This window comes from Cornus florida, unplaced genomic scaffold, assembly GCF_030987335.1.
Source record: "Cornus florida cultivar Cherokee Brave unplaced genomic scaffold, ASM3098733v1 CherokeeBrave_3.0.0_Hap2_Chr10, whole genome shotgun sequence".
NCBI classification, from domain to species: Eukaryota; Viridiplantae; Streptophyta; class Magnoliopsida; order Cornales; family Cornaceae; genus Cornus; species Cornus florida.
In genome coordinates, this window is record NW_026775580.1 from 96,866,763 (window position 1) to 96,889,963 (window position 23,201).

At 35.4% G+C, this 23,201-nt stretch overlaps 2 protein-coding genes and 1 pseudogene across 2 annotated transcripts; 2 read left to right on the top strand and 1 right to left on the bottom strand.

The window, feature by feature from the left end:
• The window catches only part of LOC132278185 (serine carboxypeptidase-like 34), a 33,329-nt pseudogene extending 21,541 nt beyond the window's left edge, over positions 1-11,788 (top strand).
• Positions 11,789-15,213: 3,425 nt separating this feature from the next.
• Positions 15,214-17,712, top strand: LOC132276111 (cytochrome P450 86B1-like). Its single transcript, XM_059777382.1, has 2 exons — positions 15,214-16,496; positions 17,114-17,712. The coding sequence occupies exons 1-2, from the start codon at positions 15,228-15,230 to the stop codon at positions 17,516-17,518; spliced, it is 1,674 nt and encodes a 557-aa protein (XP_059633365.1). The 5' UTR covers positions 15,214-15,227; the 3' UTR covers positions 17,519-17,712.
• A 228-nt stretch (positions 17,713-17,940) lies between these two features.
• LOC132276112 (uncharacterized) lies at positions 17,941-22,560 on the bottom strand. Its single transcript, XM_059777383.1, has 7 exons — positions 22,284-22,560; positions 21,471-21,501; positions 20,848-20,866; positions 20,016-20,113; positions 19,354-19,452; positions 18,473-18,645; positions 17,941-18,246 (listed from the first exon to the last, which is right to left on the bottom strand). The coding sequence occupies exons 1-7, from the start codon at positions 22,452-22,454 to the stop codon at positions 18,160-18,162; spliced, it is 678 nt and encodes a 225-aa protein (XP_059633366.1). The 5' UTR covers positions 22,455-22,560; the 3' UTR covers positions 17,941-18,159.
• Positions 22,561-23,201: the final 641 nt, after the last annotated feature.

Consider the following 23,201-nt stretch of genomic DNA (forward strand, 5'->3'; position numbering starts at 1 on the left):
GGGACGATCCCTACTCACCCTATCTATATTTTATATAGAAAAAGGTAGTAGTGGCTTTCTATAAATGTAAAACTTGGCCACCTCCTAAATTCTCATACAACTCTTCAAGCTTGACTTGGTATCGCGACCCTTGTAAAAGAGGAACCGGTCACTCACAAAAGACTTTGGTTTCCTGATCGCCTTCATAAGGATTTCATTGAGGTCACAATGCTACAGAAAGCACCTGGTAGTGTACAAGGCTACAATTAAAGGCTATTGGGAGAGTGTGAAAAGATTGTTGGGCCAAGATGAAGATGCATTGACAACCTATGTCACTGCAAACAACAAAACACTACTTGACAGAACAGTTGCAAGAGGAAAAACAATTGATTTTGTGGAGAAGTTGGTAGGACTAATGCCAAGGGAGGCATTTGCTCTACAAAATGGGCAAAGCGAGACAGCCCTCAGCGTTACAGCCATATTGGGCAACACAAAAGCTGCAATGATATTGGAGGACAAAAACCGAGCATTGCTTCAAATGAAGAACAACGATGGTTTCTTTCCAGTCTACATGGCTGTTATGTTTGCCCACAAGGAAACGCTTTTATAATTAATGAAGGCAACCATAGACCATCGCTATCCCACTTCATATTTAGACCAATATGCAAGTTTCCAATAGATCTTGGCAAGGCTCTTAGGTCGGCAAAGTTCTTCCAAATTTTTCAAGACTAACAGCGAAACAAAGGCTTTCAGAAAATTCTTAAAGATAGGTTACTGCTCAACGTCGCAAACTTCAGCGGACCCTGGCCTTTTCAAACGCAATCTCTCTAATCGGAAGCGAATCTCTTTAATCAGATAAGTTTCCCAACTTTGACTTTTACAGTTAGGGTTAAGCTTTTCGTGATAAAAATCTTGATTAAAATTAAATACATATAAAATATATATATATATATATATATATATATATATATATATATATATCAATATTTTATATATATTTACACATGATGCCATCATATTTTGTTATTCATGTAGACGATCATTATACATAAAGATTTATGACTCAGTTTGGTATAACTTATAAGAACCAAATTGCTTATTCAGTACACTCTATTGTGTAAAAAAATAAATGAGAGGCCACCATGAACTTCTGTCTCTGTTAACACTCAACAGATTCTTTAGTCTCTCTTTCTTCAGTTATGATCCGCATGTCCAGTAATCACTTTTATTCACGCTTAATTTGTATCTCTCCCTATATATATACACACACACATGTGTGTGTGACTATAAATGTTACAGTAGATCTATAGATTCAACCCTCTTTCTCTCATCGAGGACTTTCAGCATTACAATTTCAGTCATATCCATTAGCTGTTTTGCTCACGATTAACTTTGATCAGAATTTTAAATTATATCCATTAGTTGTTCACTGAAGGTAATTGATCAGAACCTTAGGACCACAACATTTGATATTATTGGTTCAGACTCTTCAGAGGGACGCGCTACGTCATCACTACTCAACTAAAAGAAGAGTTTGACCTCTACATTGACTTCTGAAATTTATACTTGCATAAAGATCCATGGCCAAAGGCATTGTTGAATGCACGAGCTGTGCTATTTGGTCTATTACTTGAAGTCCTAAAATATTTCATACATTGAGTAATTTCAATGTACTTGATAAACAAGAATGAGTAAATACTTGTTACTAATTAGAATCTCTAATTACAAATTCAGTTGTGATACATAAGAAGTTCTTAAAATTCTTTCTTTCCTTCAATTAGTTGTTATATGTTACGTGTATTCATTTTATATGCTTCTGATAACTTTGTTTACGAATAACTTTGTATTTGCTCCATGTTCGTATGTTAATTAATATTTGGGTTTGATTCATTCACATTGCAATAAAGATCGATCCCCGAGTAAAGTAGCAAATAGTCCAACTATGCAGTTATACTATATGTGGCATCAGAGCGCCAAAAAGTGGGGGCAAGCCAAACCACAAAAAGTCTCGGACCTTAAGAGTCCGTAGATACCAAATACCAAAAAATAAAATTTCCTCTAAAGCATATCGAGCTGCAAAGAAGAATAAATTTCATCTTCAGGCCTCAAGAGTCCAAGGATTTCAAACTTCCTCTAAGGCACATAGAGCTGCTGAGGAATAAAATTCATCTTCGGACCTCAAAAGTCCGAAGATTTCAAACTTCCTCTAAGGCACACAGAGCTGTCAAGGAATAAAATTCATTTTCAGACCTCAACAGTCCGCAGACTTCAAACTTCCTCTAAGGCACAAAGAACTGCCTAGGAATTAAATTCGTCTTCGGACCTCAAGAGTCCGCGGACTTCAAATTTCCTCTAAGGCACAAAGAGCTGCCGAGGAATAAAATTCATCTTCGGACCTCAATAGTCCAAAGACTTCAAATTTCCTCTAAGGCACAAAGAGCTGCTGAGGAATAAAATTCGTCTTCGGATCTCAAGAATCCGAAGACTTCAAAATTCCTCCAAAGGCACAGAAAGTGCCGATGAATAAAATTACATGAAAATTACCTCGAACTCAAATACGTCGAATGTTAAATTTTCATGTAAAATCCTTCAAAGGCACAAAGAGTGCCGATGTATAAAATTACATGAAAATTACCTCGAACTCAAATACGTCGAAAATTAAATTTTCATGTAAAATCCTTTAAAGCACAAAGAGTGCCGATGCATAAAATTACATGAAAATTACCTTGAACTCAAATACGTCGAAGGTTAAATTTTCATGTAAAATCCTCCAAAGCACAAAGAGTGCCGATGCATAAAATTACATGAAAATTATCTACATCGCCGCTATCAAACGAGACATATTTTTCTTTCCGACATAGAGGCAATACCTTCCAAAATTGGGGCAATATAAGCAGCCCTAAAAATTAAGAAAAGAAAATATATTCTCTCTTTTTTAAGCCCAGACTATCTGGCCTAAAATATAAATTATACTTTTATCCTAAAAAGAATGTGTAGTTAATATATTCATGGCTCACCTCAGCTAGCCGCCACGAAGAGAGTCTCCATGGAGAATAGTCTCCCAGGAAAATGCATGGGAAACTTCCCAGTCATGATCACTGTTTTTTGTGGCCTAATATTTTTGAATTTTTGACCTATAAGCTTATCTTGCATATGTGGCATCTTCTCCACCTCAGACCTCGGACCTCAAGAGTCTGGTGCAATACAGTTCCTCTTAGGCTCATAGCCAAGGAACTGCATGCCTCGGTCCTTGAGAGTCCGGTACATTACAGTTTATCTCAGACTCATGGCCGAGGAACTAAATGCCCTCGGACCTCAAGAGTCCGGTACAATACAGTTCCTCTCAGGCTCATGGCTGAGGAACTATATGCCCTTGGACCTCAAGAGTCTGGTACAATACAGTTCTTCTCAGGCTCATTGCAGAGGAACTACATGCCTCCGACCTCAAGAGTCCGGTACAATACAGTTCCTTTCAGGCTCATGGCCGAGGAACTAAATGCCCTTGGACCTCAAGAGTCCGGTACAATATGGTTCCCCTTAGGCTCATCGCTCAGGAACTACATGCCTCAAACCTCAAGAGTTTGGTACAATACAGTTCCTCTCAGGCTTATGGCCGAGGAACTAAATGCTCTCAGACTTCAAGAATCCAGTACAATACAATTCCTCTCAGGCTCATGGCCGAGGAATTAAATGCCCTCGAACCTCAAGAGTCCGGTACAATACAGTTCCTCTCAGGCTCATGGCTAATGAACTACATGCCCTCAGACTTCAAAAGTCCGGTACAATACAGTTCCTCTCAGGCTCATAGCCGAGGAACTACATGCCTTGGACCTCAAGAGTCCGGTACATTACAGTTCATCTCAGGCTCATAGCCGAGGAACTTACTACCTCGGACCTCAAGAGTTCGATACATGGCCGAGGAACTAAATGCCCTTGGACATCAAGAGTCCGGTACAATACAGTTCCTCTCAGGCTCATTGTTGAGGAACTAAATGCCCTCGGACCTCAAGAGTCCGGTACATTACAGTTCTTCTAAGGCTCATAGCTGAGGAACTTACTAGCTCGGACCTCAAGAGTCCAGTACAATACAATTCCTTTCAGGCTCATAGCCGAGGAACTACATACCTTGGACCTCAAGAGTCTGATACAATGCAATTCCTCTCAGGCCATGGCTGAGGAACTTACCACCTCGGACGCTAAAAGTCCGAAGTTACGTCAATAGGTCTAAACCCAAATGGGGGTAAATATTCTTTATAGTAGTCACACTCACAGGCCCACATACTTGGCCTAATAGTGTATAACCCATTAAAAGTTTTGTCCCACATCGAAAACAAATGAAAAACGTGAGTTCAATAAATAGTGCAATCCCACAATTGTCGATCGCCAAGAATGGTGCCCTTTGATAAATAGGTCTTCAAGCGAAATCACTCAATCAGAAACCTACATATCAATGGACCCTCTTTCTTGAGCCTATCCTTTTCAAATTCCTCGGATCATGATGGCATGAATGCAGCACATATTCCAAAAGTTGAGAATTCAAAGGCATCAATAAGATTCCTCCAAGGCACATATAAAGGACGATGAGACACACACTCCAGACCTCAGAAGTCTGAGGATACCAGTCAAACACATACCTCAGATCTCAAGAATCCAAAGGTATCATAAAATTCCTCTAAGGCACAAAGAGCTGCCGAGGAATAAAATTCGTCTTCGGATCTCAAGAGTTCGAGGACCTCAAGTTTCCTCTAAGGCATAAAGAGCTACCGAGGAATAAACATTCGCCTTCAGACCTCAAGAGTCCAAGTACCTCAAAATTTCTTTAAGGCACAAAAGTGCCGCAGAACAAAATGACATAAAAATCACCTCGAACTCAAAGAAGTCGACGGTTAAAATTTTCATATCAAATCCTCTGAAGCACAAAGTAGTACCGAGGATAAAAATAAATTACCTCGGAATGCTAATCATAAAAGTTGAAGCTAATTACTCAAGAAAAACACTATGTTGATCTCCAGGATGATTATTGAAAATGATCACCAAAGTTGGTCACCATCATTAGTTATTAAGGCTAGTCACCTAAGCTAATCGCCAAGAGTGATCGCTGTCAACCTGAGAAAATAAAAGCACCAATAGCTTGAACAGAAGAAGGCTCAACATAAGACGCCACCTTTGAGCATGGGGGCACCTCAACTACAACCTTCTTAGAAACCTTGATTTTGGGTCTTCGTACTTTCCAAGAAAACAAATATAGGTCACTGCCGTCAAGGCATACTGTCCCAATTTTTCAATTCCCTTTAGTTATGGCTGCCACGTCAAACTAAAGGGGATTGGGGGCAAAATGTGGGGGCAAAAATCTCCCCTTCCAATTAAGACAAGACACATCAACTCATAAGGGGACCACCACAAATACTGAGACTATTCAACCTTCAAATTGGGCCTCTACAAGAAGTTTGAGCCAGGTTAACTAAGCATAACGGGCTGAACTCATTATGAAGGCCCGAGATGATAAGACCCCAAGCCCAATTACGAATATATTACTAAACCCATTTTAGTAACAGTTCTATTAAAAGAAGAATTATAATATATGGAAACCAAATAATGTAAATCCTTGTTATAAAGAAAGTATGATGTAATTCAGATTCTTAAGGGACAAGCAGTGTGAGTCCTAAAAGGAATCGATTATGGTTTTCCTATATAAAAAGGACTCAGGACCCTCAATAAGGAAGACACAGAAAAAAGGGCAAAGCTCCCAAAAATAGAGATCCAATTCTCATCGCTAGAACTACATTTTGACCTGATTCCCACGCTCCATACGAGATACATAGGCAATCTAGGTAATCCTAGGTTCAGTCAAATCATCAAAATACCCCCTCATCTCTATATAATATTTCTAGTTCGTTGTCTTTTCTCTATTATTATTTTGGGTGTAGTAATTGTAGAGAATTCACTGACTTGTCAAAGTTAAACGAATTTTTGCACCTACAGATACCATTTAATGGTATTGAAGAACTTTCCAATTGGGAAGAGGTTACCTCTTTGTAGAGCAACTGTCAAAGGTTTCTTAGGGTGCTTCTTCTTTTTCACTTTAATACCTATCATTGGTTTCAACTTAGTAAGGTCTGCAGGAAGACTGGAAGCTGAGTCAGATTTAGAAATGGATGAACTCTCTGGTTCTGCAATTGGAAGGAGGTGAGAGGAGATTGAACAACTAATTTTTTGATGGAAGGTAGTCAGTGCCATTTGTTCTGGTTTGTATTGCCTAAAGTCAACTGTGAAGGTTTCATTTGGCTTGAAATAATGTGTGATGACATTTTGGCCATGGTGTAGAGGGAGGTTTGGTGGTGATTCAGGAGGTGGAATCAATAATGAGGAAGATTGGTGTTGAGTGGAAAAGTGTGTAGGGGAATTATGTCCTAATTTGGTGTGGCTTGGTGAGTTCTTAGCTGGGATGGTTTGCCCTTCATGATTTGGCTAGGTGAGTTTTAATGGTGGGTGGACCTTGTGACAAGTTTTACTGGTGTGTCCAAAAACCTCGCAAGTGTGACAAGTTTTAGTACATATTTATTTATGTGTCATTTTGTGATTTGCCGAAACTATATAATAATTTCTGTGAAAAAAAATGTTGAATATTGATTTATATATTTATATATGCCTATTGATCTCTTGCACACGATAACACCAAGCATAATTATCCCGTGATCATGCTTTGTGTATGGGTGGAAAATTTTCTTTCTCATCGTGTGTTAGCAGAGGCGAAGCCAGGTTAAGCTCAATTAATTTCGATAGGGTTGTTTTGGGCCTAGACCCAAACCCATACCCATAACTTATTTTGGTCGAGTTTGGGCTGTTCTTGGCCCAACCCAACCTACCCAATGTTTTAAGTAGCACTTCAACATTTCAGGCCCAGGATGCTCATTAATTGGATTTGGAGAGGCAGAGGAGTTAGGCCCGTTCTTCCTTCCAAAAGGCCAACCAGAGCTTAAATTCAACAACTACAAATGGAATAGAGGTACATACAATAATATAACCTTGAGAAATGACACTAGTAGTTTTTGTTATACTATTTTAATTTCAATTATTTTTAATCGGTTGCCGGTTGTCTCACAGGGTTATATGCTGGTGTCAGAATTTTTTGGGAATTTTTCTTTCTGAAGACAATTAAATTAATATTGTTTGTAGAGTGCTTAGTATTAATTATCATATTTTTCTTTAGCGGCCAACTTATTGTTTGTGGAGGCCCCTTTTGGTGTTGGATTTTCTTATACAAACACCAGTAGTGATATCAAGGAACTAGGTGACACTATTACAGGTAATTTTTTTGTCACTCTTAATTTATATCAATTTAAATCATTTCTAATATATAATATATATTTAATTTTTCCCTAACAATGATTGTTTTTTCGTGATTAGCTAAGGATTCATACACATTTCTAGTAAACTGGTTTAAAAGGTTCCCACAATACAAGTCCCATGACTTCTACATTGCCGGAGAAAGCTATGCAGGTATGAAAAAACTCATCACATTACCTTTCTTTCAATTGCCATACATGCAAATTATATATATAAATACACATACAATGCATATGAGTAGGAGTAGGGACGGATTTAGAAATTCATATGGGGGAGAAAATTTATATAGGAGGGTTTTTTCATAATTTTAGTAAAGGCAATTTCAAAATTTTATGAGTATAAATGCAACAAAATATAACTTTAGGAGTGTAAAATAAAATAACAAATTATTTTAGTCGTGGCGGATGCCCCCACTGAGCCTACAGTACATCTGTGCCTAAGTAGGGAAAAAAAAGTCCCTAGTAGTAACATACTTTAGATATAATTTTAAAGTAAAATTATTATGTAGTTTGATCACTTGGCCCAAATCAATCACAAGATACCATGTAACTAAATGTCAACTTATGATTGCATAAAATCTTGTAATTGGCCTAGATCAGTTCTCCCTCACCACCGTACTGGGCTATATAGCGAAGGGAGCAGCTAAGCCACATCTCTCACCTATAGCCAAGTTGTACGTTCGGAGCCGGTGTCACAAGACTATAAACAACCATTGTTATCAGGAAATTTATTGACAAGTTTTACGCAACTTTTTAAGGACTAACAAGACAACAATTGGAGTCCTTTTTTTTTTTTTACATAAACCTGAAGGTTTCATGGTGAGACTAACTAAAATTAAGCTTTTTGATTAAAATTTAATTATTATATATAATGCGGAACAATATGAATGGACATGCATGAACTTCAATGCAGGTCGGGAATGCACTGTTGGACGACGAAACAGATCAGACGGGGATGATCGATTACGCATGGGACCACGCTGTGATATTGGATCGAGTGTATAAGGATGTAAAGGGCAAATGTAACTTCAGCGATAAAAATCCATCTGATGACTGCAATAACGCTCTGAATGAGTATTTTGCTGTTTTCGACATCATAGACTTGTACAGCTTGTATACGGAAGAAACCTGTTTCGATAGCAACTTCAGCAGCGCTAAACAACTTCGTCCCATCATCCAAGGCATTGCTCCCCAATTATTTTCCAAATTTGTGAGTCTTTTCCCTTATATATATACACATATATATATATACGAGTATAACTCGGGATATAAATATAACTTCATTCAAGCATCACAATGATTTTATTTTATTTTATTTTATTTTTAAATTGAAACAAAAGCACACACCCACAACATTGCTCCTAATAGGACTCTAGACTTATATTTCTTTCTTAAATGAAAAATCATACAATCTGAACTAATGTTTGTTGATGTACCGTGAACCAAGTTGCTCTTTTCAAAGTGAGAAATATATTATTGACAGTGGTGTAGCCACAGAGGAACAAGTGGGGGCAGTTGCCCCCATTGAACTTTTAATTTTTTAAAATTTTATATGGAAATAGAATCAGAACGTATTTAATCCATTTTTAATCAGGTTAACCGCATCTTTCTCTCCATATATATCTATACACATACTTGTACATACATATGTACAAAATTAGCTTTTAAAGTAAAGAGAAATTAGGATTCAAGCTTTCTAAAATAATACCTTCCAAAAACAAGATCTTCCTAAAGCAATACATTTTTTTATTTTTTAGAATCAAAAGATCAAAATTTGGGTTCCACCATAACTGTACAAATATAAATAGATAAACATATACATACATATATATATATATATAAACAAACAAAAATTATGTTATTAAAATACCCATTCACCTCCACTTCCATAGTAATTCTTGTTTTCAAAGCAACAATCCTAAGTTGGACAAGAGAAGGGCAAGAAATTTTTTTTTTTTTTTTCAAGCACAAACCGGAAACATTTTATGATTCTAGCAATGGTTCTTTATATCAATCACATATTTTCCACTTTGAGAAGGTAGAGAGCAAAACCAACCCCTCAAAACACTATTGCTAGATCTCAATTCAATTTTTTTTTTTTTATAATACCCAGACACATATTCTGATATTTATAGGGATAATGGTCAAGGATTTATACAGTGTACTAGACGAAAATTGTTTTATATCATATCATATATAAGGTATAAGATACTTTTAATCTAATAAAAAATGGGTCAAACCAGTTCTAATTCTATTTTTTTATATTTATATTTTATAAATTTTAGGACACTTGTCATAATTTTATTGTGCCACCTACCTAGTCGGTAGAGATTCCCTACTCACTGAGTAGGCAAGTATTGTCCTATATAATATATCTATCAATTTATACTTTTCCAAAAAAAAAATTTCACTTTCCCAAAATATTATATTCTTTACCACTTCCCAAAAAAATTTAAAAAAAAATTCATTCAGATATTCTACCAAACTTTTTGACTTTACCATAAACAAATGGATTATTTTCATCACATCTTCATCTTCAACATTTTCCACAATCCAAACAAAGTAAGCAGGTAGATAGAGACTCAGTTAGTTGTACTTAAGTGCCACAGAGAGGTAATTTGATATATTTTTTTTATCATCTAAATTTATTATTATTTAATATTATAATTTTAATTAGAAAAATTATTAGTTATTACTATCAAAATTATTTTAGGGCTTGTTGTTCTTTTAAATTTTAGTTTGTGTTTTTATTTTTTTCACATATGTGATATATTAGAACACTTAGGTAACTGTATTATTTTCTTTTTCAGATCTTATTCTTGATTCATTGAATGTGATTTTTTTTAGTACATTTAATTGAATGAACCCAATTTTGAAACAGAAATGAATAATCTGAAAAATCGTTGTGAATGTACTAAATAGAAATATTATAAATTAATGTTTTAATTTTTACATATATTATTTTGGTTCAAATTATATGTATGTATATATATATTATTGTTATTAAAGATGGCCCCACAGAAGAAAATTTCTGGTATGTAACTTATAAAGATGACGCACGCTATGCAAGATATATATAGAGAGAGGGTATGTTATACATGCATATATATGTGTGCCCGTATGTGTATATATAGAGAGAGGGTATGTTATACATGCATGTATATGTGTGCCCGTATCTATATATATATAGAGGGAGGGAGGGACGGGAGGGGTTTGTTGCCGTGAGAGAATACTTCAAGTACACTTAACAAGAAAATAATAAGTAGTCCGAGGCTATATCCAACCATAAGTAGACATGCAACCATAAAGTTGGCACATTAATTTGGTTGCATGTCCACTCGAAATTGGTAGGGACCATATTACCCCAGATTATATTATGATTTCTCTTTTAATAGACATTTATATATATATATAAAGGTAAATTAGATTAAAATTTTAATTGAAGTATTAATGAACAAGGATTAAATAGGTTTTTTTTACAGAATGGTTGGTACAAGAGACCAACAGGTTATGACCCATGTGCATCAGACTACACTGAGGTATACATGAATAGACCAGACGTTCAAGAAGCACTCCATGCAAATGTCACCAATATTCCCTACCCATGGACTCACTGCAGGTAATTACTTATAAGCATATTTACATATATTACATCAACTTTTCATTATTCGTAGTCCTTTTAATTTATTTTCTTTAAAGAATAAAATCTTGTCACAATATATATCCTAATCATGAATTTCTTTTATTTTGTTTGTAGTTATAATCTCACATTTTGGGGTGATGCCCTAGCCTCCATTCTTCCGATTATCAAAAAGCTTATAGCGGGAGGCCTCTGAGTATGCATATACAGGTATTTAAATTTCATTTACATACTTAAGTTACTTATTTGATAACTCGATAAAATGTCGAACATTTTAAATTAAATAATTTCAAATTTTAATGTTAAATTGGAAATACATTACTGTTTTTTAGTGGAGATACAGATGGAAGAATTTCAGTGACGTTGACAAGATTAACGTTGAACAAGCTTGGATTGAACACCACTGAAGAATGGTCGCCTTGGTACACTAAACACAAACAGGTAATGTTTTAATTTTGATTTATTTTAAATATATCAAAATTAGAATTATTGATGTTAAAAATTAAATTAAATTAAATTTGGAATTTTGAATCGGTTGGAGGGTGGACAATAATGTACGATGGGCCGATGTTTGTCACGGTGAGAGGAGCATGACATGAAGGAGTTTTAAGCACCGGAAAGCCCTTCAACTAATTAGCCACTTCTTGGCCAATAAGAAATTGCCATCTGCACCATTTTAGTATTGCAAATAATTTTAGTTTTTTTTTTTTTTTTTTTTTTGAGCCTCCATTTACATGAAGAAAGCAATTTTATCTCTTCATTTACAAGTTAGATTCGAGAGGAACAATTTGATTTTATTTCAAGTAATAATAAATGTAGTGAAATGAAGGCATCAATTTGATGCGATCAAATATCAAGTAGTTTGGGCTCAGGTGTTCGTCAACAGTTTTGGACTCAACTCGCTTAAATTAGCCCCAACAATTTAAGTTCTAATTGAAATTTGTAGACTCTTAAATATATGGTTTGTTTAGACTCGTGAAAATGTGACTCGTGTTGACTTATGTGTGACCACTTGTCTTGTGAGTTTTTTTGTAATTTTAACAAGTTTTATAACTATATATTGATAAAGAAAGCATCAAAATATAATAATATAAAAAATTTAGAACACATAGCAAATATAAAAAAATATATATGTGTTTCACAAGTTTAAAGGTAATGTGTGTGTTGTGTAATAGATTGAAAAGTACGAGTCTGGAACACTATTGAGAGAAAGAAAATGGTGAAGGAAAAACAGTACTAGAAGCTGAGATTTGAAAGGAAAATTGGTGGCATGGCAGACAAAAAGGAAGTTGGTGGAAAAGTTTGAAGAATTGAGTTTGGCGCCCAACTTTGGAAAATTAAAGTCCGAGTCGACCGCTAGAACTACTGGTCTTAATCTTAAGAAACTTAGAATTTGGAGATTTACAGAAAATTAATAACCGGCCACCTCATTTAAAGGATAGAGAATAAGGGAATCCGTCCAAGGAGTAAAAGGAGGAATCTGTCCAAGAAGGGGTTCGCGTCTGATTAACTATTCTACCTAAGCCTAACTGAGGAAGAGTTACAGAAAGCATAAAACAAAAAAATATGTTGATGGGGCTGGGCGTACTATGTGTGATTCCATTATTCACGATAAATAATAAAAGTTATGGCCATTCCATTTCGACAAAAGACTCACACCCAAGTTTCATAGCCGCATAATCTGAACTGAGGACGGGTTTTTAGTTAGCTCATCCTCGTGAGATCGTGACCCTTTGTCCCGGCCATTGTAGCACGTGATAGGGCTTCTTCCTAGTCACTATAAAAGAATGTGAGCTTGAAGCAAGATGAATCGAACCCATTTTAGTAACTCTTTTGAGTTGTTAGAGCTGTCGCTGTCTTTTATTCATGTGAGATTTATTTCTCTTCCACTTTTGCTACGTCACAACCACTAGTTAGCTTAATTGGAGCCAATTTGAACTCCTAAACAGCGCAACCAAAAATTTGAGTTGGTTTTTTTGGTAATAGATTTATCTTTCATTTGGTTGTTTGGACTCTATAAGGCTACAAGTCTGGGTTTTGTTTGGCAAGAGAATTGAGGTGTTTCTTGCAAGAAAAGTCTGCTAGGCAAAATTTTTTGGACATCCTCTCTCATTCCGTTAATGTAGTATATATATATATATATATATTTCAACATAGTACCATTACTTTTACAAATTTTTTTTTTTTTACTAGTGGTTCCTCCCATGTTTGGTATCACATTGGTTCCTCCCATGTTTGGAGAAAAATGGGATGGAACTTAGACTTGTAAAGACGGATATACAGTACCACTTAATAACTCGAGTTTTAGGTCTGATAGCAATCTTTTGTTCGAACGCCCCTTTTTTTTTTCTTTGGAGTGCAACGATGGTGATATCCGACCTCTTTAGAGCACTTCATAATCCATCACCATGCACATGCAATCTTCTTATCCCACATACATTCAGCAATTACCGAAAATATTCTTTACAAGTGATTTCAAAGAGAATTTGAACTCTCAACATTTAAAACGTGAGACGTAAGTCTTTGTACCAATTACCAACCCACATTTACCATTGACTCTGATCGGAGAACTCATATTTTTTTTTTGTAAGGGTAAATGTTAGGGGTTAGTTGGTGCCAAGACTCAAACCCATGCACTCCAAAAACTAACATGAGACACCTTACCAGCTAGGTTAGAAGTCTTTGGCCGGAGGACTTGTATTATCATGAACTTGGTGGTTAACATTTGGTCCCAATCACCTCAAGACCGGCTAACTGATTTTATTTGTCTTGGATGACAAGAGAATATGAATTGGTGTAGAAGAGTCAAAAACCAGCCTCTCCAACCACAAATTGGAGCCAACTACCTCATACTACAGTTTAAAAATACCAAATATAATAAATGGAGAATGTCTTATTGCTTGACAATGATACATACCTAATACCTATATGTATTATTTCATTCACAAATGAAGGACTTGAACATTAATAGATTTTTTCTTTTTTGCTTTGAGATATTTATTGCCTCACATAAGTTTGTGTACATTAGTTTGAGTCATCTCTAAACCCAAAAATAAATAATTAAATAAAAAAAATAAAAATAAAAAATAAAAAAGAAGAAGAAGAAGAAGAAGAAGAAGAAGAAGAAGAGAGGGGTACAAGTAGGTCAACCTTGCCTAACAGATGCCCATCTAATGTTTGGGTTATATTTTCAACCTCCACCAATTCTCAAATGCTATTACGACACTTTATAATATCAATTAGAGGTCAGAGGTTGGAGCCTCTCTGGAGGGTCAATTGCTTTAACTTCTTATTTAAGTATCTCTCATTTTATTTTTTATTTTTCAAAAAAAAATGTCTATTTTAGAAAGATAATTCCTCCTAAATTATCTTTCTTTTTCAAAAGGAAAAAAAAATATATATATGTGTGTGTGTGTGTGTGTGTAATTTAGACTGATAATTTTAATTTTAATCTCTTGATTTTTAACCTTAAAAATAGTTCATACGTATAAAATTAAGACGTATAACTTGAGACAGAAAGTAATTAAAAATGTACAGATTTGTACAAAAATGACTGTATAGACTCATTTGATTTTTAACATTTTAAATTAATTCACCATGAAAGGTACGTGACGAAATTTTTGATTCTAGAACATTTTATTTTTCAGCCTATCCGTAATTCAATGGGTGAACTAACAGAATTCTGACCCGACTAGGTTTTATTAACAAAATTCAAAACAAAGACATCACAAAAACCACCTAAGCCACCAGAAAAGGGTTAGCACGTGTTTTCATCAAAATGAAGAATCAATGCATTGATCCGTTAAAGTAAAAAATACAACACAAATCTATATATATATATATATATATATATGTATTGTATAACCAACATGTTGGCATGCTGCTAGGAAAGGAAGCGTGTTTGGGTTCAAAAAAATCCAGAAAATTGCTGCACTTAGGTTATCTGTCGCAACCACTTCTTATCCTCCAAAAGTGTCAAACCAAATAAAAACTCATATTTGCACTCAATACAATAATAAACCACATTCCCATATGGAGTAAACTACTCGCACAAAAGAAACATAAGGCCCCAAAAAAAAAAAAACCAAAGTACCAGAATCAGTTAGTCACATAAAACGTTAACCTCATTTCAGCTCACCAAATCAAACCACTGTGTAAATTCATGCACGCCAAGAAACACAAGCACCACACCACCCCCATATAACACATGACTACCACCCCCAACTAACTATACCATGCACATTCCTCTTCATTCCAACATCATGAAAGTTAATCCTAGCAGCATTACCAACATGACTACCCCTCTCTCTCCCGGTGATCACACCGGAAACTTTGTTTCCCGGGGTGTATTCTTCTTGCCGGAGATCCAAATCTTTGAGCTTTTCATCGCCCTCATCGTTTTTGTGGCCATACATTCTCTCAGACAACAAAAACGTCAAGGCCTACCGGTATGGCCCTTTGTCGGAATGTTACCTTCCTTGATTGGCGGCCTTCGATCAAACATGTATGAATGGATTTCTGACGTTCTTCAACGTCAAAATGGGACTTTTAAGTTCAAAGGGTTATGGTTTACTAATCTCAACTGTGTTGTGACCTCAGATCCTCGCAACTTGGAGTATCTTCTCAAGACCAAGTTTCCAAATTACCCTAAAGGAGAGTATTTCCGAGACACAGTTGGAGATCTCCTTGGTAGCGGCATATTTAGTGCAGACGATGAGACATGGCAGCGGCAGAGGAAAACGGCGAGCATAGAGTTCCATTCAGCCAAGTTCCGCCATTTAACTACCGAGTCATTGCTCGAGCTTGTGCACTTTCGACTCTTGCCAGTCTTGGAGGATTCAGTCCAGCAATCGATCCCCATCGACCTACAAGATATCCTCCTAAGACTAACGTTTGATAACGTTTGCATGATAGCTTTTGGGGTCGACCCTGGTTGTTTAAGTCCTGGCTTACCGGAGATACCATTTGCTCGGGCCTTTGAGGATGCCACTGAAGCAACCCTTATTCGCTTCGTGACACCGACACTAGTATGGAAGGTCATGAGGTACCTTGACTTGGGGACTGAAAAAATGCTAAAGACATCGATAAAGGGAGTGGACAAGTTCGCAAATGAAGTGATCCGAACAAGGAAGAAAGAACTGATGTCCATGCAAGAAAGAAGTGAACAGGACAAGAAACAAAGATCAGATCTACTAACTGTGTTTATGGGATTGAAAGATGAACAAGGAAAACCATTTTCAGACAAGTTCTTGCGCGATATTTGCGTGAACTTCATACTTGCCGGAAGAGACACTTCATCAGTGGCATTGAGCTGGTTTTTCTGGCTGCTTGATAGGAATCCGGCAGTCGAGGAGAGAATCCTCGAGGAGATCTATCGAATATTGTGTGAAAGGGAAGAAGGTGCAAACAAAAGAGAGAGTGAAAGTAATTCGATATTTAGGCCAGAAGAGGTGAAGAGGATGGAGTATTTGCAGGCTGCTCTATCAGAGGCTCTGAGATTGTACCCTTCAGTGCCAGTGGATCACAAAGAGGTAACAATTAATTACTTCCATCATAAAACAAATAGATATGCATTGTGCATTTTTCATTTTTCTGATCCTGGAAACAAAGTGTAAATATCGAAGGCTTTAAACTATGATCAACTCAAAGCATGCCAGCACAGTAAATTCAGGACAGTTTAGCCAATTAAAGATAGAAAAAACTACCTTATGTCGCTTGTATTTTCTATTACCATTAGGTTGTTCTTTTGTCTAGGTATAACTTATACACACCTATATATATATTCTATATATATGAATGTGTGTGTCATTTGCAAAGTCATGTATCGATTAAACATTCATACCCTTTGAGAACTAAAATAACCAGATTGCACCTAGGAGGCAAAATCTGGAAGTAACATATTTTTTTTTAATGGGTTTATAGGTAGGAACTAGGAAGTAGATATATCATATAAAGGAATATCAATATCTTTTTCTTTTTTTTTTTTAAATAATAATTTTGGTTGAAAAGTATTGTCTAATTATTTACATTTACAATGCTGAATTGTTTAAGTCAATCGAGTTAGTAACATAAATCAATTAACCAAACAAATCATCTTTTAGATCCCTCTGTTCTACCATTTGTAAACTAATCAAAGATAAATGTTTAGGTTGTTGAAGATGATGTTTTTCCGGATGGAACTGTGTTGAAGAAAGGAACAAAAGTGGTGTATGCAATCTACGCAATGGGAAGAATGGAGGCCATATGGGGAAAGGACTGCAGAGTTTTTAAGCCGGAGAGATGGCTGAGAGATGGGCGGTTCGTGAGCGAGTCGGCCTACAAGTTCACCGCCTTCAACGGTGGTCCTCGCCTCTGCTTAGGAAAAGACTTCGCATACTACCAAATGAAATTTGCTGCTGCCTCCATCCTATACCGTTATCGCGTGAAGGTGGTGGAAGATCATCCTGTGGTGCCCAAGCTCGCATTGACCATGTACATGAAGTACGGATTGAAGGTGAAACTATACAAGAGGGATAAATTGGAGCTTCACAAGTATTTCAACATCAAATATTAAAATCGTAATTAGGAAGTGGCGTGTTATTGATCATGGTTTCTTATTATTATTTCCTCTCTCTTTTTGTTTAATATATTGGTAAGTATTGTATTGTCCTGCATAAGAAGAAAAAAAATGTGAGTGATGAGAGGGGAGAAAGGAAAGGAGACGCCTGAAGGTATGTTTAGGAGACTACATGTTCGAATAATGGGATTGGATGATTTATGATTTGATTATTAACGATCTACACCGCTCAAATCACATTATTAAAACACTCTTTTTATATGATTACTTAGCATGACACAATGAAATTCACAATGTCCAGAACATAGTGGTGCTATTACTATTATAGTGGCAAATTACAGGCACAATTCCATCTCCGAGCAAGTCAATGTTATTGATAACAATTGCTTGATGGGTATCTAAAATTAGTATTCCTCGAGTGCAAGCAAATCCATTATTTTAAGCACATATATATATAAATAGAAACATAACATTTCTCAAGTCAAACAGAAATGAGCAATTGATTGCATCTTCAAGTGCAATAGTCAAACCAAGTTGCTCAAGTTTAACATTGTTAAACATTTAGACAGTTTAAGAGCAATTCTGTTGTGGAGGATATACTAATATCATTCAGGGTAACAGATTACAGAATACCTTGTTCAAGCCCTCCCATCCCACTCTTCATAGAACTCCTTCAAGAACTCCTCCATGAACTTGTGCCTTTTCTCGGCCCTGCTCTGCCCAGCCTGACATTTTCATCAATACACTGAGACTTAATATATCGCAACAAAAAAATTTCAAGAATCTGATTTACAAAAAATAAATGTTTATGGAATGCCAGAATGCTTGGATGTATCAAGTATAGATGTTTAGTGCATTAGTCTATGGTTTGCACAGAAAGTACTGCACAGACGCAAATGTTTCTGTAGATGCATGCACAATAGTAGCATATCTTAGACTAACTGCTTCAACCTTTGTTTTCATTAAATCCTTCAGCTTCAGAAGCTTCTCGTGAAAATGATTTACGGTAGTCTGCTCCTCTTTCTTCATGTATTGTTCTTTAGACAAATCTGATCGAGGCTTAATTTCAGGATCATGCAGCACTCTATTCCTACTTCCACCAAATGTAAAACAGCGAGCAATTCCTGAAACCAAAGGAAACTTGATGCCCATGTAGGAAACGGCAGGTGAAAAGACAGAACTTATTCTGATTATACTGCTCCCCAAGATTATAATCCACTTTGAAAAAACGTAACCTTCTAGAAAATCGCACTAGACAGATTCTCACCCATTGATTAAATTTTACAATTGCATATTTGTCAATGATCGGGGATATTATTTCGTCTTTAACTTGAAATTTACATTACAATAGTTTACATAACAATAATTTAAAGAGTATAGAAGGAAATTTAGTACTCATTTGACTTGTGAAAGTGGCTACCATTTTTTGGCATTCAGAAACAAGGCAATAGTTTTGGGATGGGGGGCAGACATGAGGCACATAATATATGTAACCATTTTGGTATTCTCATTCACTTCCAACCAGCAGAAAAAGGAGAGGAGGAGGAGGGGAAAGGACATAGAAAAACAATAGAGCTAGAAAGTAAAAAAGGCACTAGGAACAATAAAGGTAAACATATGAAATGTTCATTCAGAGTCAGCCAAGATTACACCATGGAATCCAAAAAAAGTTCTAGCATGTCAGAAATATCATTGCCCCGGAACGTTAAAACATCTTCCAATCACAAACCAAATCTTTCTGAATGCCAAGTTTTAGCTCTAGACATGTCAAAGTTGAACACACAAGGTCAGGTGGTCCTCAAGAATAAACAATAATAAAACGTGTAAATTACCAATAGCACCAATTGCATCAAGACGATCAGCATCTTGCACAACCCCGAATTCTACGGAATAATTACCATTTGCAACCCCTCCAAGTTCCTCTTTGAAACCTAAAGATTCAAGATAGGAAGGCCAACAAAAAATTGCAAAAATTTAGAAGCTAGATAAATATGAAATCCAGAAAATTAGTTCTGATTTATAGAATATACTCAAAAGTGAGAAGGGAAGCACTAGTAATGAACAATAATCAATTAAGATCTGCAAATGTCAGAACATGTTTTGAAGTAGAGTGAAGTGAACCATAATGTTACTACAAAATGAAGTTTCAGTGTTTAATTTCAATTTTCATTTAGACAACTCTACTACATGTATCTTTGAGAGATTGGTTATGAATCATGATCAATAACTTAATACTGGAGTTTTCTAATTCAGGCCACTCTGCTTTAAAAAAATTAGCTCAATGAGCCCATTAAATCATCACTACTATTTTTCATCAGCCTACTACTCACAAAATATCTTCCATTCAACTCAATAATAAGGGAAGTGGTCATTAACATGATTTCCCTGACTATTTGAATGTAGTTCTCTTGTTAATTGAGAATTTCAACAGAAAACAAACACACACACACACACACACACACACACACACATTATCTGTGTAAGAGTAACTCACCCATTCCCTTTATGATACTTAATATCTTCATCCTCTTGCTCTCCTCTATGCCCTCATCCTCAAGAAATTCCTCAACAATTTTCTCTTCAGATGGATCTCTACATGCCAAAGTAATATCTTAAGTATCAAGAAAGGGAAATAGAGGATTAAGAGGGGTGGGGCTGCTTAAAAAAATTTAAGCGACCAAAAGTTTTGGAACGGAACCAACAAAAAATTGTAACAACTGCAAGAGATATATATTTTGAAAATTAGGATATATTGCTAGGAGACACTAAAAACAGTATCATACTTTGGCATAAGAAGATACTAAAACAGTGACATACTTTAACAGAGATAAATGTTGCTGAGCAACTACCAAAAGGGCAAGAAATCAAGGCAGCTATGTATGCACTTTCATGTGCTGTAAGTCACATTGTATGTGTGTGTGTCTGCTTATAGGTACATGCATCATATAACGCACACAAATACAAACGCAAGTGTCAATGTCTTGGAAATCCATAAATAATCGATTTTGACACTAAGGATAAAAGGTTGGCATGGTACAACAACAGTATCTCCCTCATAAAAACTGTTTCATAAAAGTGATCCAAAAATAAGGAAATTTTGTCATGGATGTAATAATGTAAAAGGCTATATAAACATGCTTTCACATTCAAAGCAAATGAAAAGATGGACACAAAGATATAAAATGACGGCTGAGAAACATTAAGGCAAAAAATATATGCATGTGTGTGTGTATATATTACACCAAACAATGAAACCCAAATATGCACAAAGAAAAGCCCAAAGAAAAAGTGGTCTGGATAAATAAACAAGAGAAAAAAATACCAACCTCATGTATTTGTAGTCTCCTGCACTTAATCATCCAATTAACAATGTCATCAGTAGCATCAAAGATGAAACCAAGAAAAAGAAATACTGGGAATCATATACGTATAATAAAGAAAGACAATACAAATTTGTTCTAATATAGAATAGCATTTAAGTATTTGTTATAGCACCTGTCTATGATGTGAAACATTCCGTAATATTCATAAATTTTACATTCAGCGGATCTCCGATAAGTATGTGATTTATTCTTGTCAGGTATATACGTTGGCATGTGTAATAGTTAAATTTATCAAAAACACAGTGACACAATTATATACTCATAATTTTTATCTTAAAGGGTAAATGGCTGCCTGATGTAACATAAAAAGTTCAATATGAACTCTTCACCCATTTTGAAGTAATAGTGTAACGAAAGAAAATTAATAGGAGAGTTCCATGTACACTTAAAACTAAAAACTATCAATATGCTTACTAAGTGCATCCTTGTGTGCCTAGGCATAGGACATCTTCCCTGTTAAAATACACAAGTGCACGGATACAGACTCTCCAAAGTGATAACAAAAAAAGTAAGACTTTTTGAATAATTAGTTTGTGTAAGAAAATAGCAAAAGGGAGAGAATTTACCTATATCATGGAGAAGAGCAGCAAGCTCTACCTGCCACCATAGAAGATAAAAGTTTCAAAAAGCCTACCTATCAAAAGATAAAGGAAAATAGGAAAAAGACAAAATTTACAAATTCAAGTAAAAATTGAAGGAAATTCTATAATGCTTCTAGAATCAAGTCAAAAAGAGCAAGAAAAAAAAAATCAAGAAAGAGTGAAAGATGAAGAAGATCAAGTCTAAATGTTAGAGAAGCTCAACAGTGTCAAAATGCCCACAATCATGAATTAATACATACAAAATTATTACATATTTTAAGAAAATGGAGCAATAAAAATAAATTATGGTTTCAAGTCAAGTTCTTTATAATTCCATAAGTGATGCCCACAGTCATGAAATACTAAAGCTGTTGAAAGTACAAAATTATCATATTTTACAATGAGATGATATAGAAAATGGGAGCAGTAAAAAAAGGACTAAATTGTGATGCATCTCATCTAAAATGGAACTATAAGCAGGTTCTAAGACAAATATCTAGAAAAAATATTAACTCCCAAAATGCTTCAAAGATCCAAATATTTGCAAAGTTAATATAATAATGATACAGAACTTTTTCTCTTCACAGGGCAGTATTTCCAAATTTGCAAACAAACCCTAGGTCAGGGAAATTATCGAATGGGTAGCAAAATTGAAATCGAGGCCAGATTAACAAGTAGTTCAAATGGGTCTCATACTGTTATTTAAAAGACGGGAAGCACATTGATCAACACAAACATTTAATCAATATTCGTGTGTGTGTAGAGAGAGGGAGAGCAGGGGGGTGTGATTGGACATACAATTTCCATGGAATCTGGAGAAGAAGTGAGACCCTCCTCGCGGGCGAGTGAGACAGCAAGGTCTCGAACCCTGAAAACGTGGGCAGCGTCGTGTGAGGCATCGTTACCTTTCATTGCTGATTCCACCAATTTCTCTGCGTTTCTCACCGTCGTCTCACAGCTCTGAGCCATCTCGATTCTCTCTCTCTTTCTTTCTCTCCCTTCTCTCCCTCTTCTTGCGATGTCTTTCGAAGACTCGCAGGTGTGTTCGGATAAACGGGAGAAAAGAAAAGAAAGGATACTAAAGAAACGATAGTGATTAAATCACTGTCCTATTCTTACAGGTCATTAAAATTAAATAATAGATATTATGTAATTAAATGTGTTTTTTTTATGGATTATATTTAAATAAATAAATTCACTAAATAAATTCAAACTCATCTCAAACTTCAATCCAACCTCAAATCAATCTAATTCAATTCATACTTTCCATAATAATAATATTATTTTTTCATTCTTTTTTGTTATTATTGATTGATTGATTTATTTTTTCTTTTCTCATTAGTAGTATGTATTATTGAAAGAGGTTTGTTTGAATTACTTTATTTTTGTTTTATGTTTTCTGTTTCTACCCACTGTTGTTAAATTATGGAATAAACGCAGGGAGTTGAGGATGATGACCCACTTTTGTTAAATTATGTCGGTGGCACTTTCTTTCTCTCTCTAGCATTTTAAGATATATATATATATATATATATATATATATATATATATATATTTTATATAATTATGCAGTTGACAGAGCCATAATATACCTGATTACATGTAATCATGTTGGGTATCATGCATGTTACTGTAATCTTGTTGAAGTATATTTAGGTAAACCATATAAAGCAACTCTGCTTGGTCCAAATTCAGACCAAGCCAAGATTAATTAAC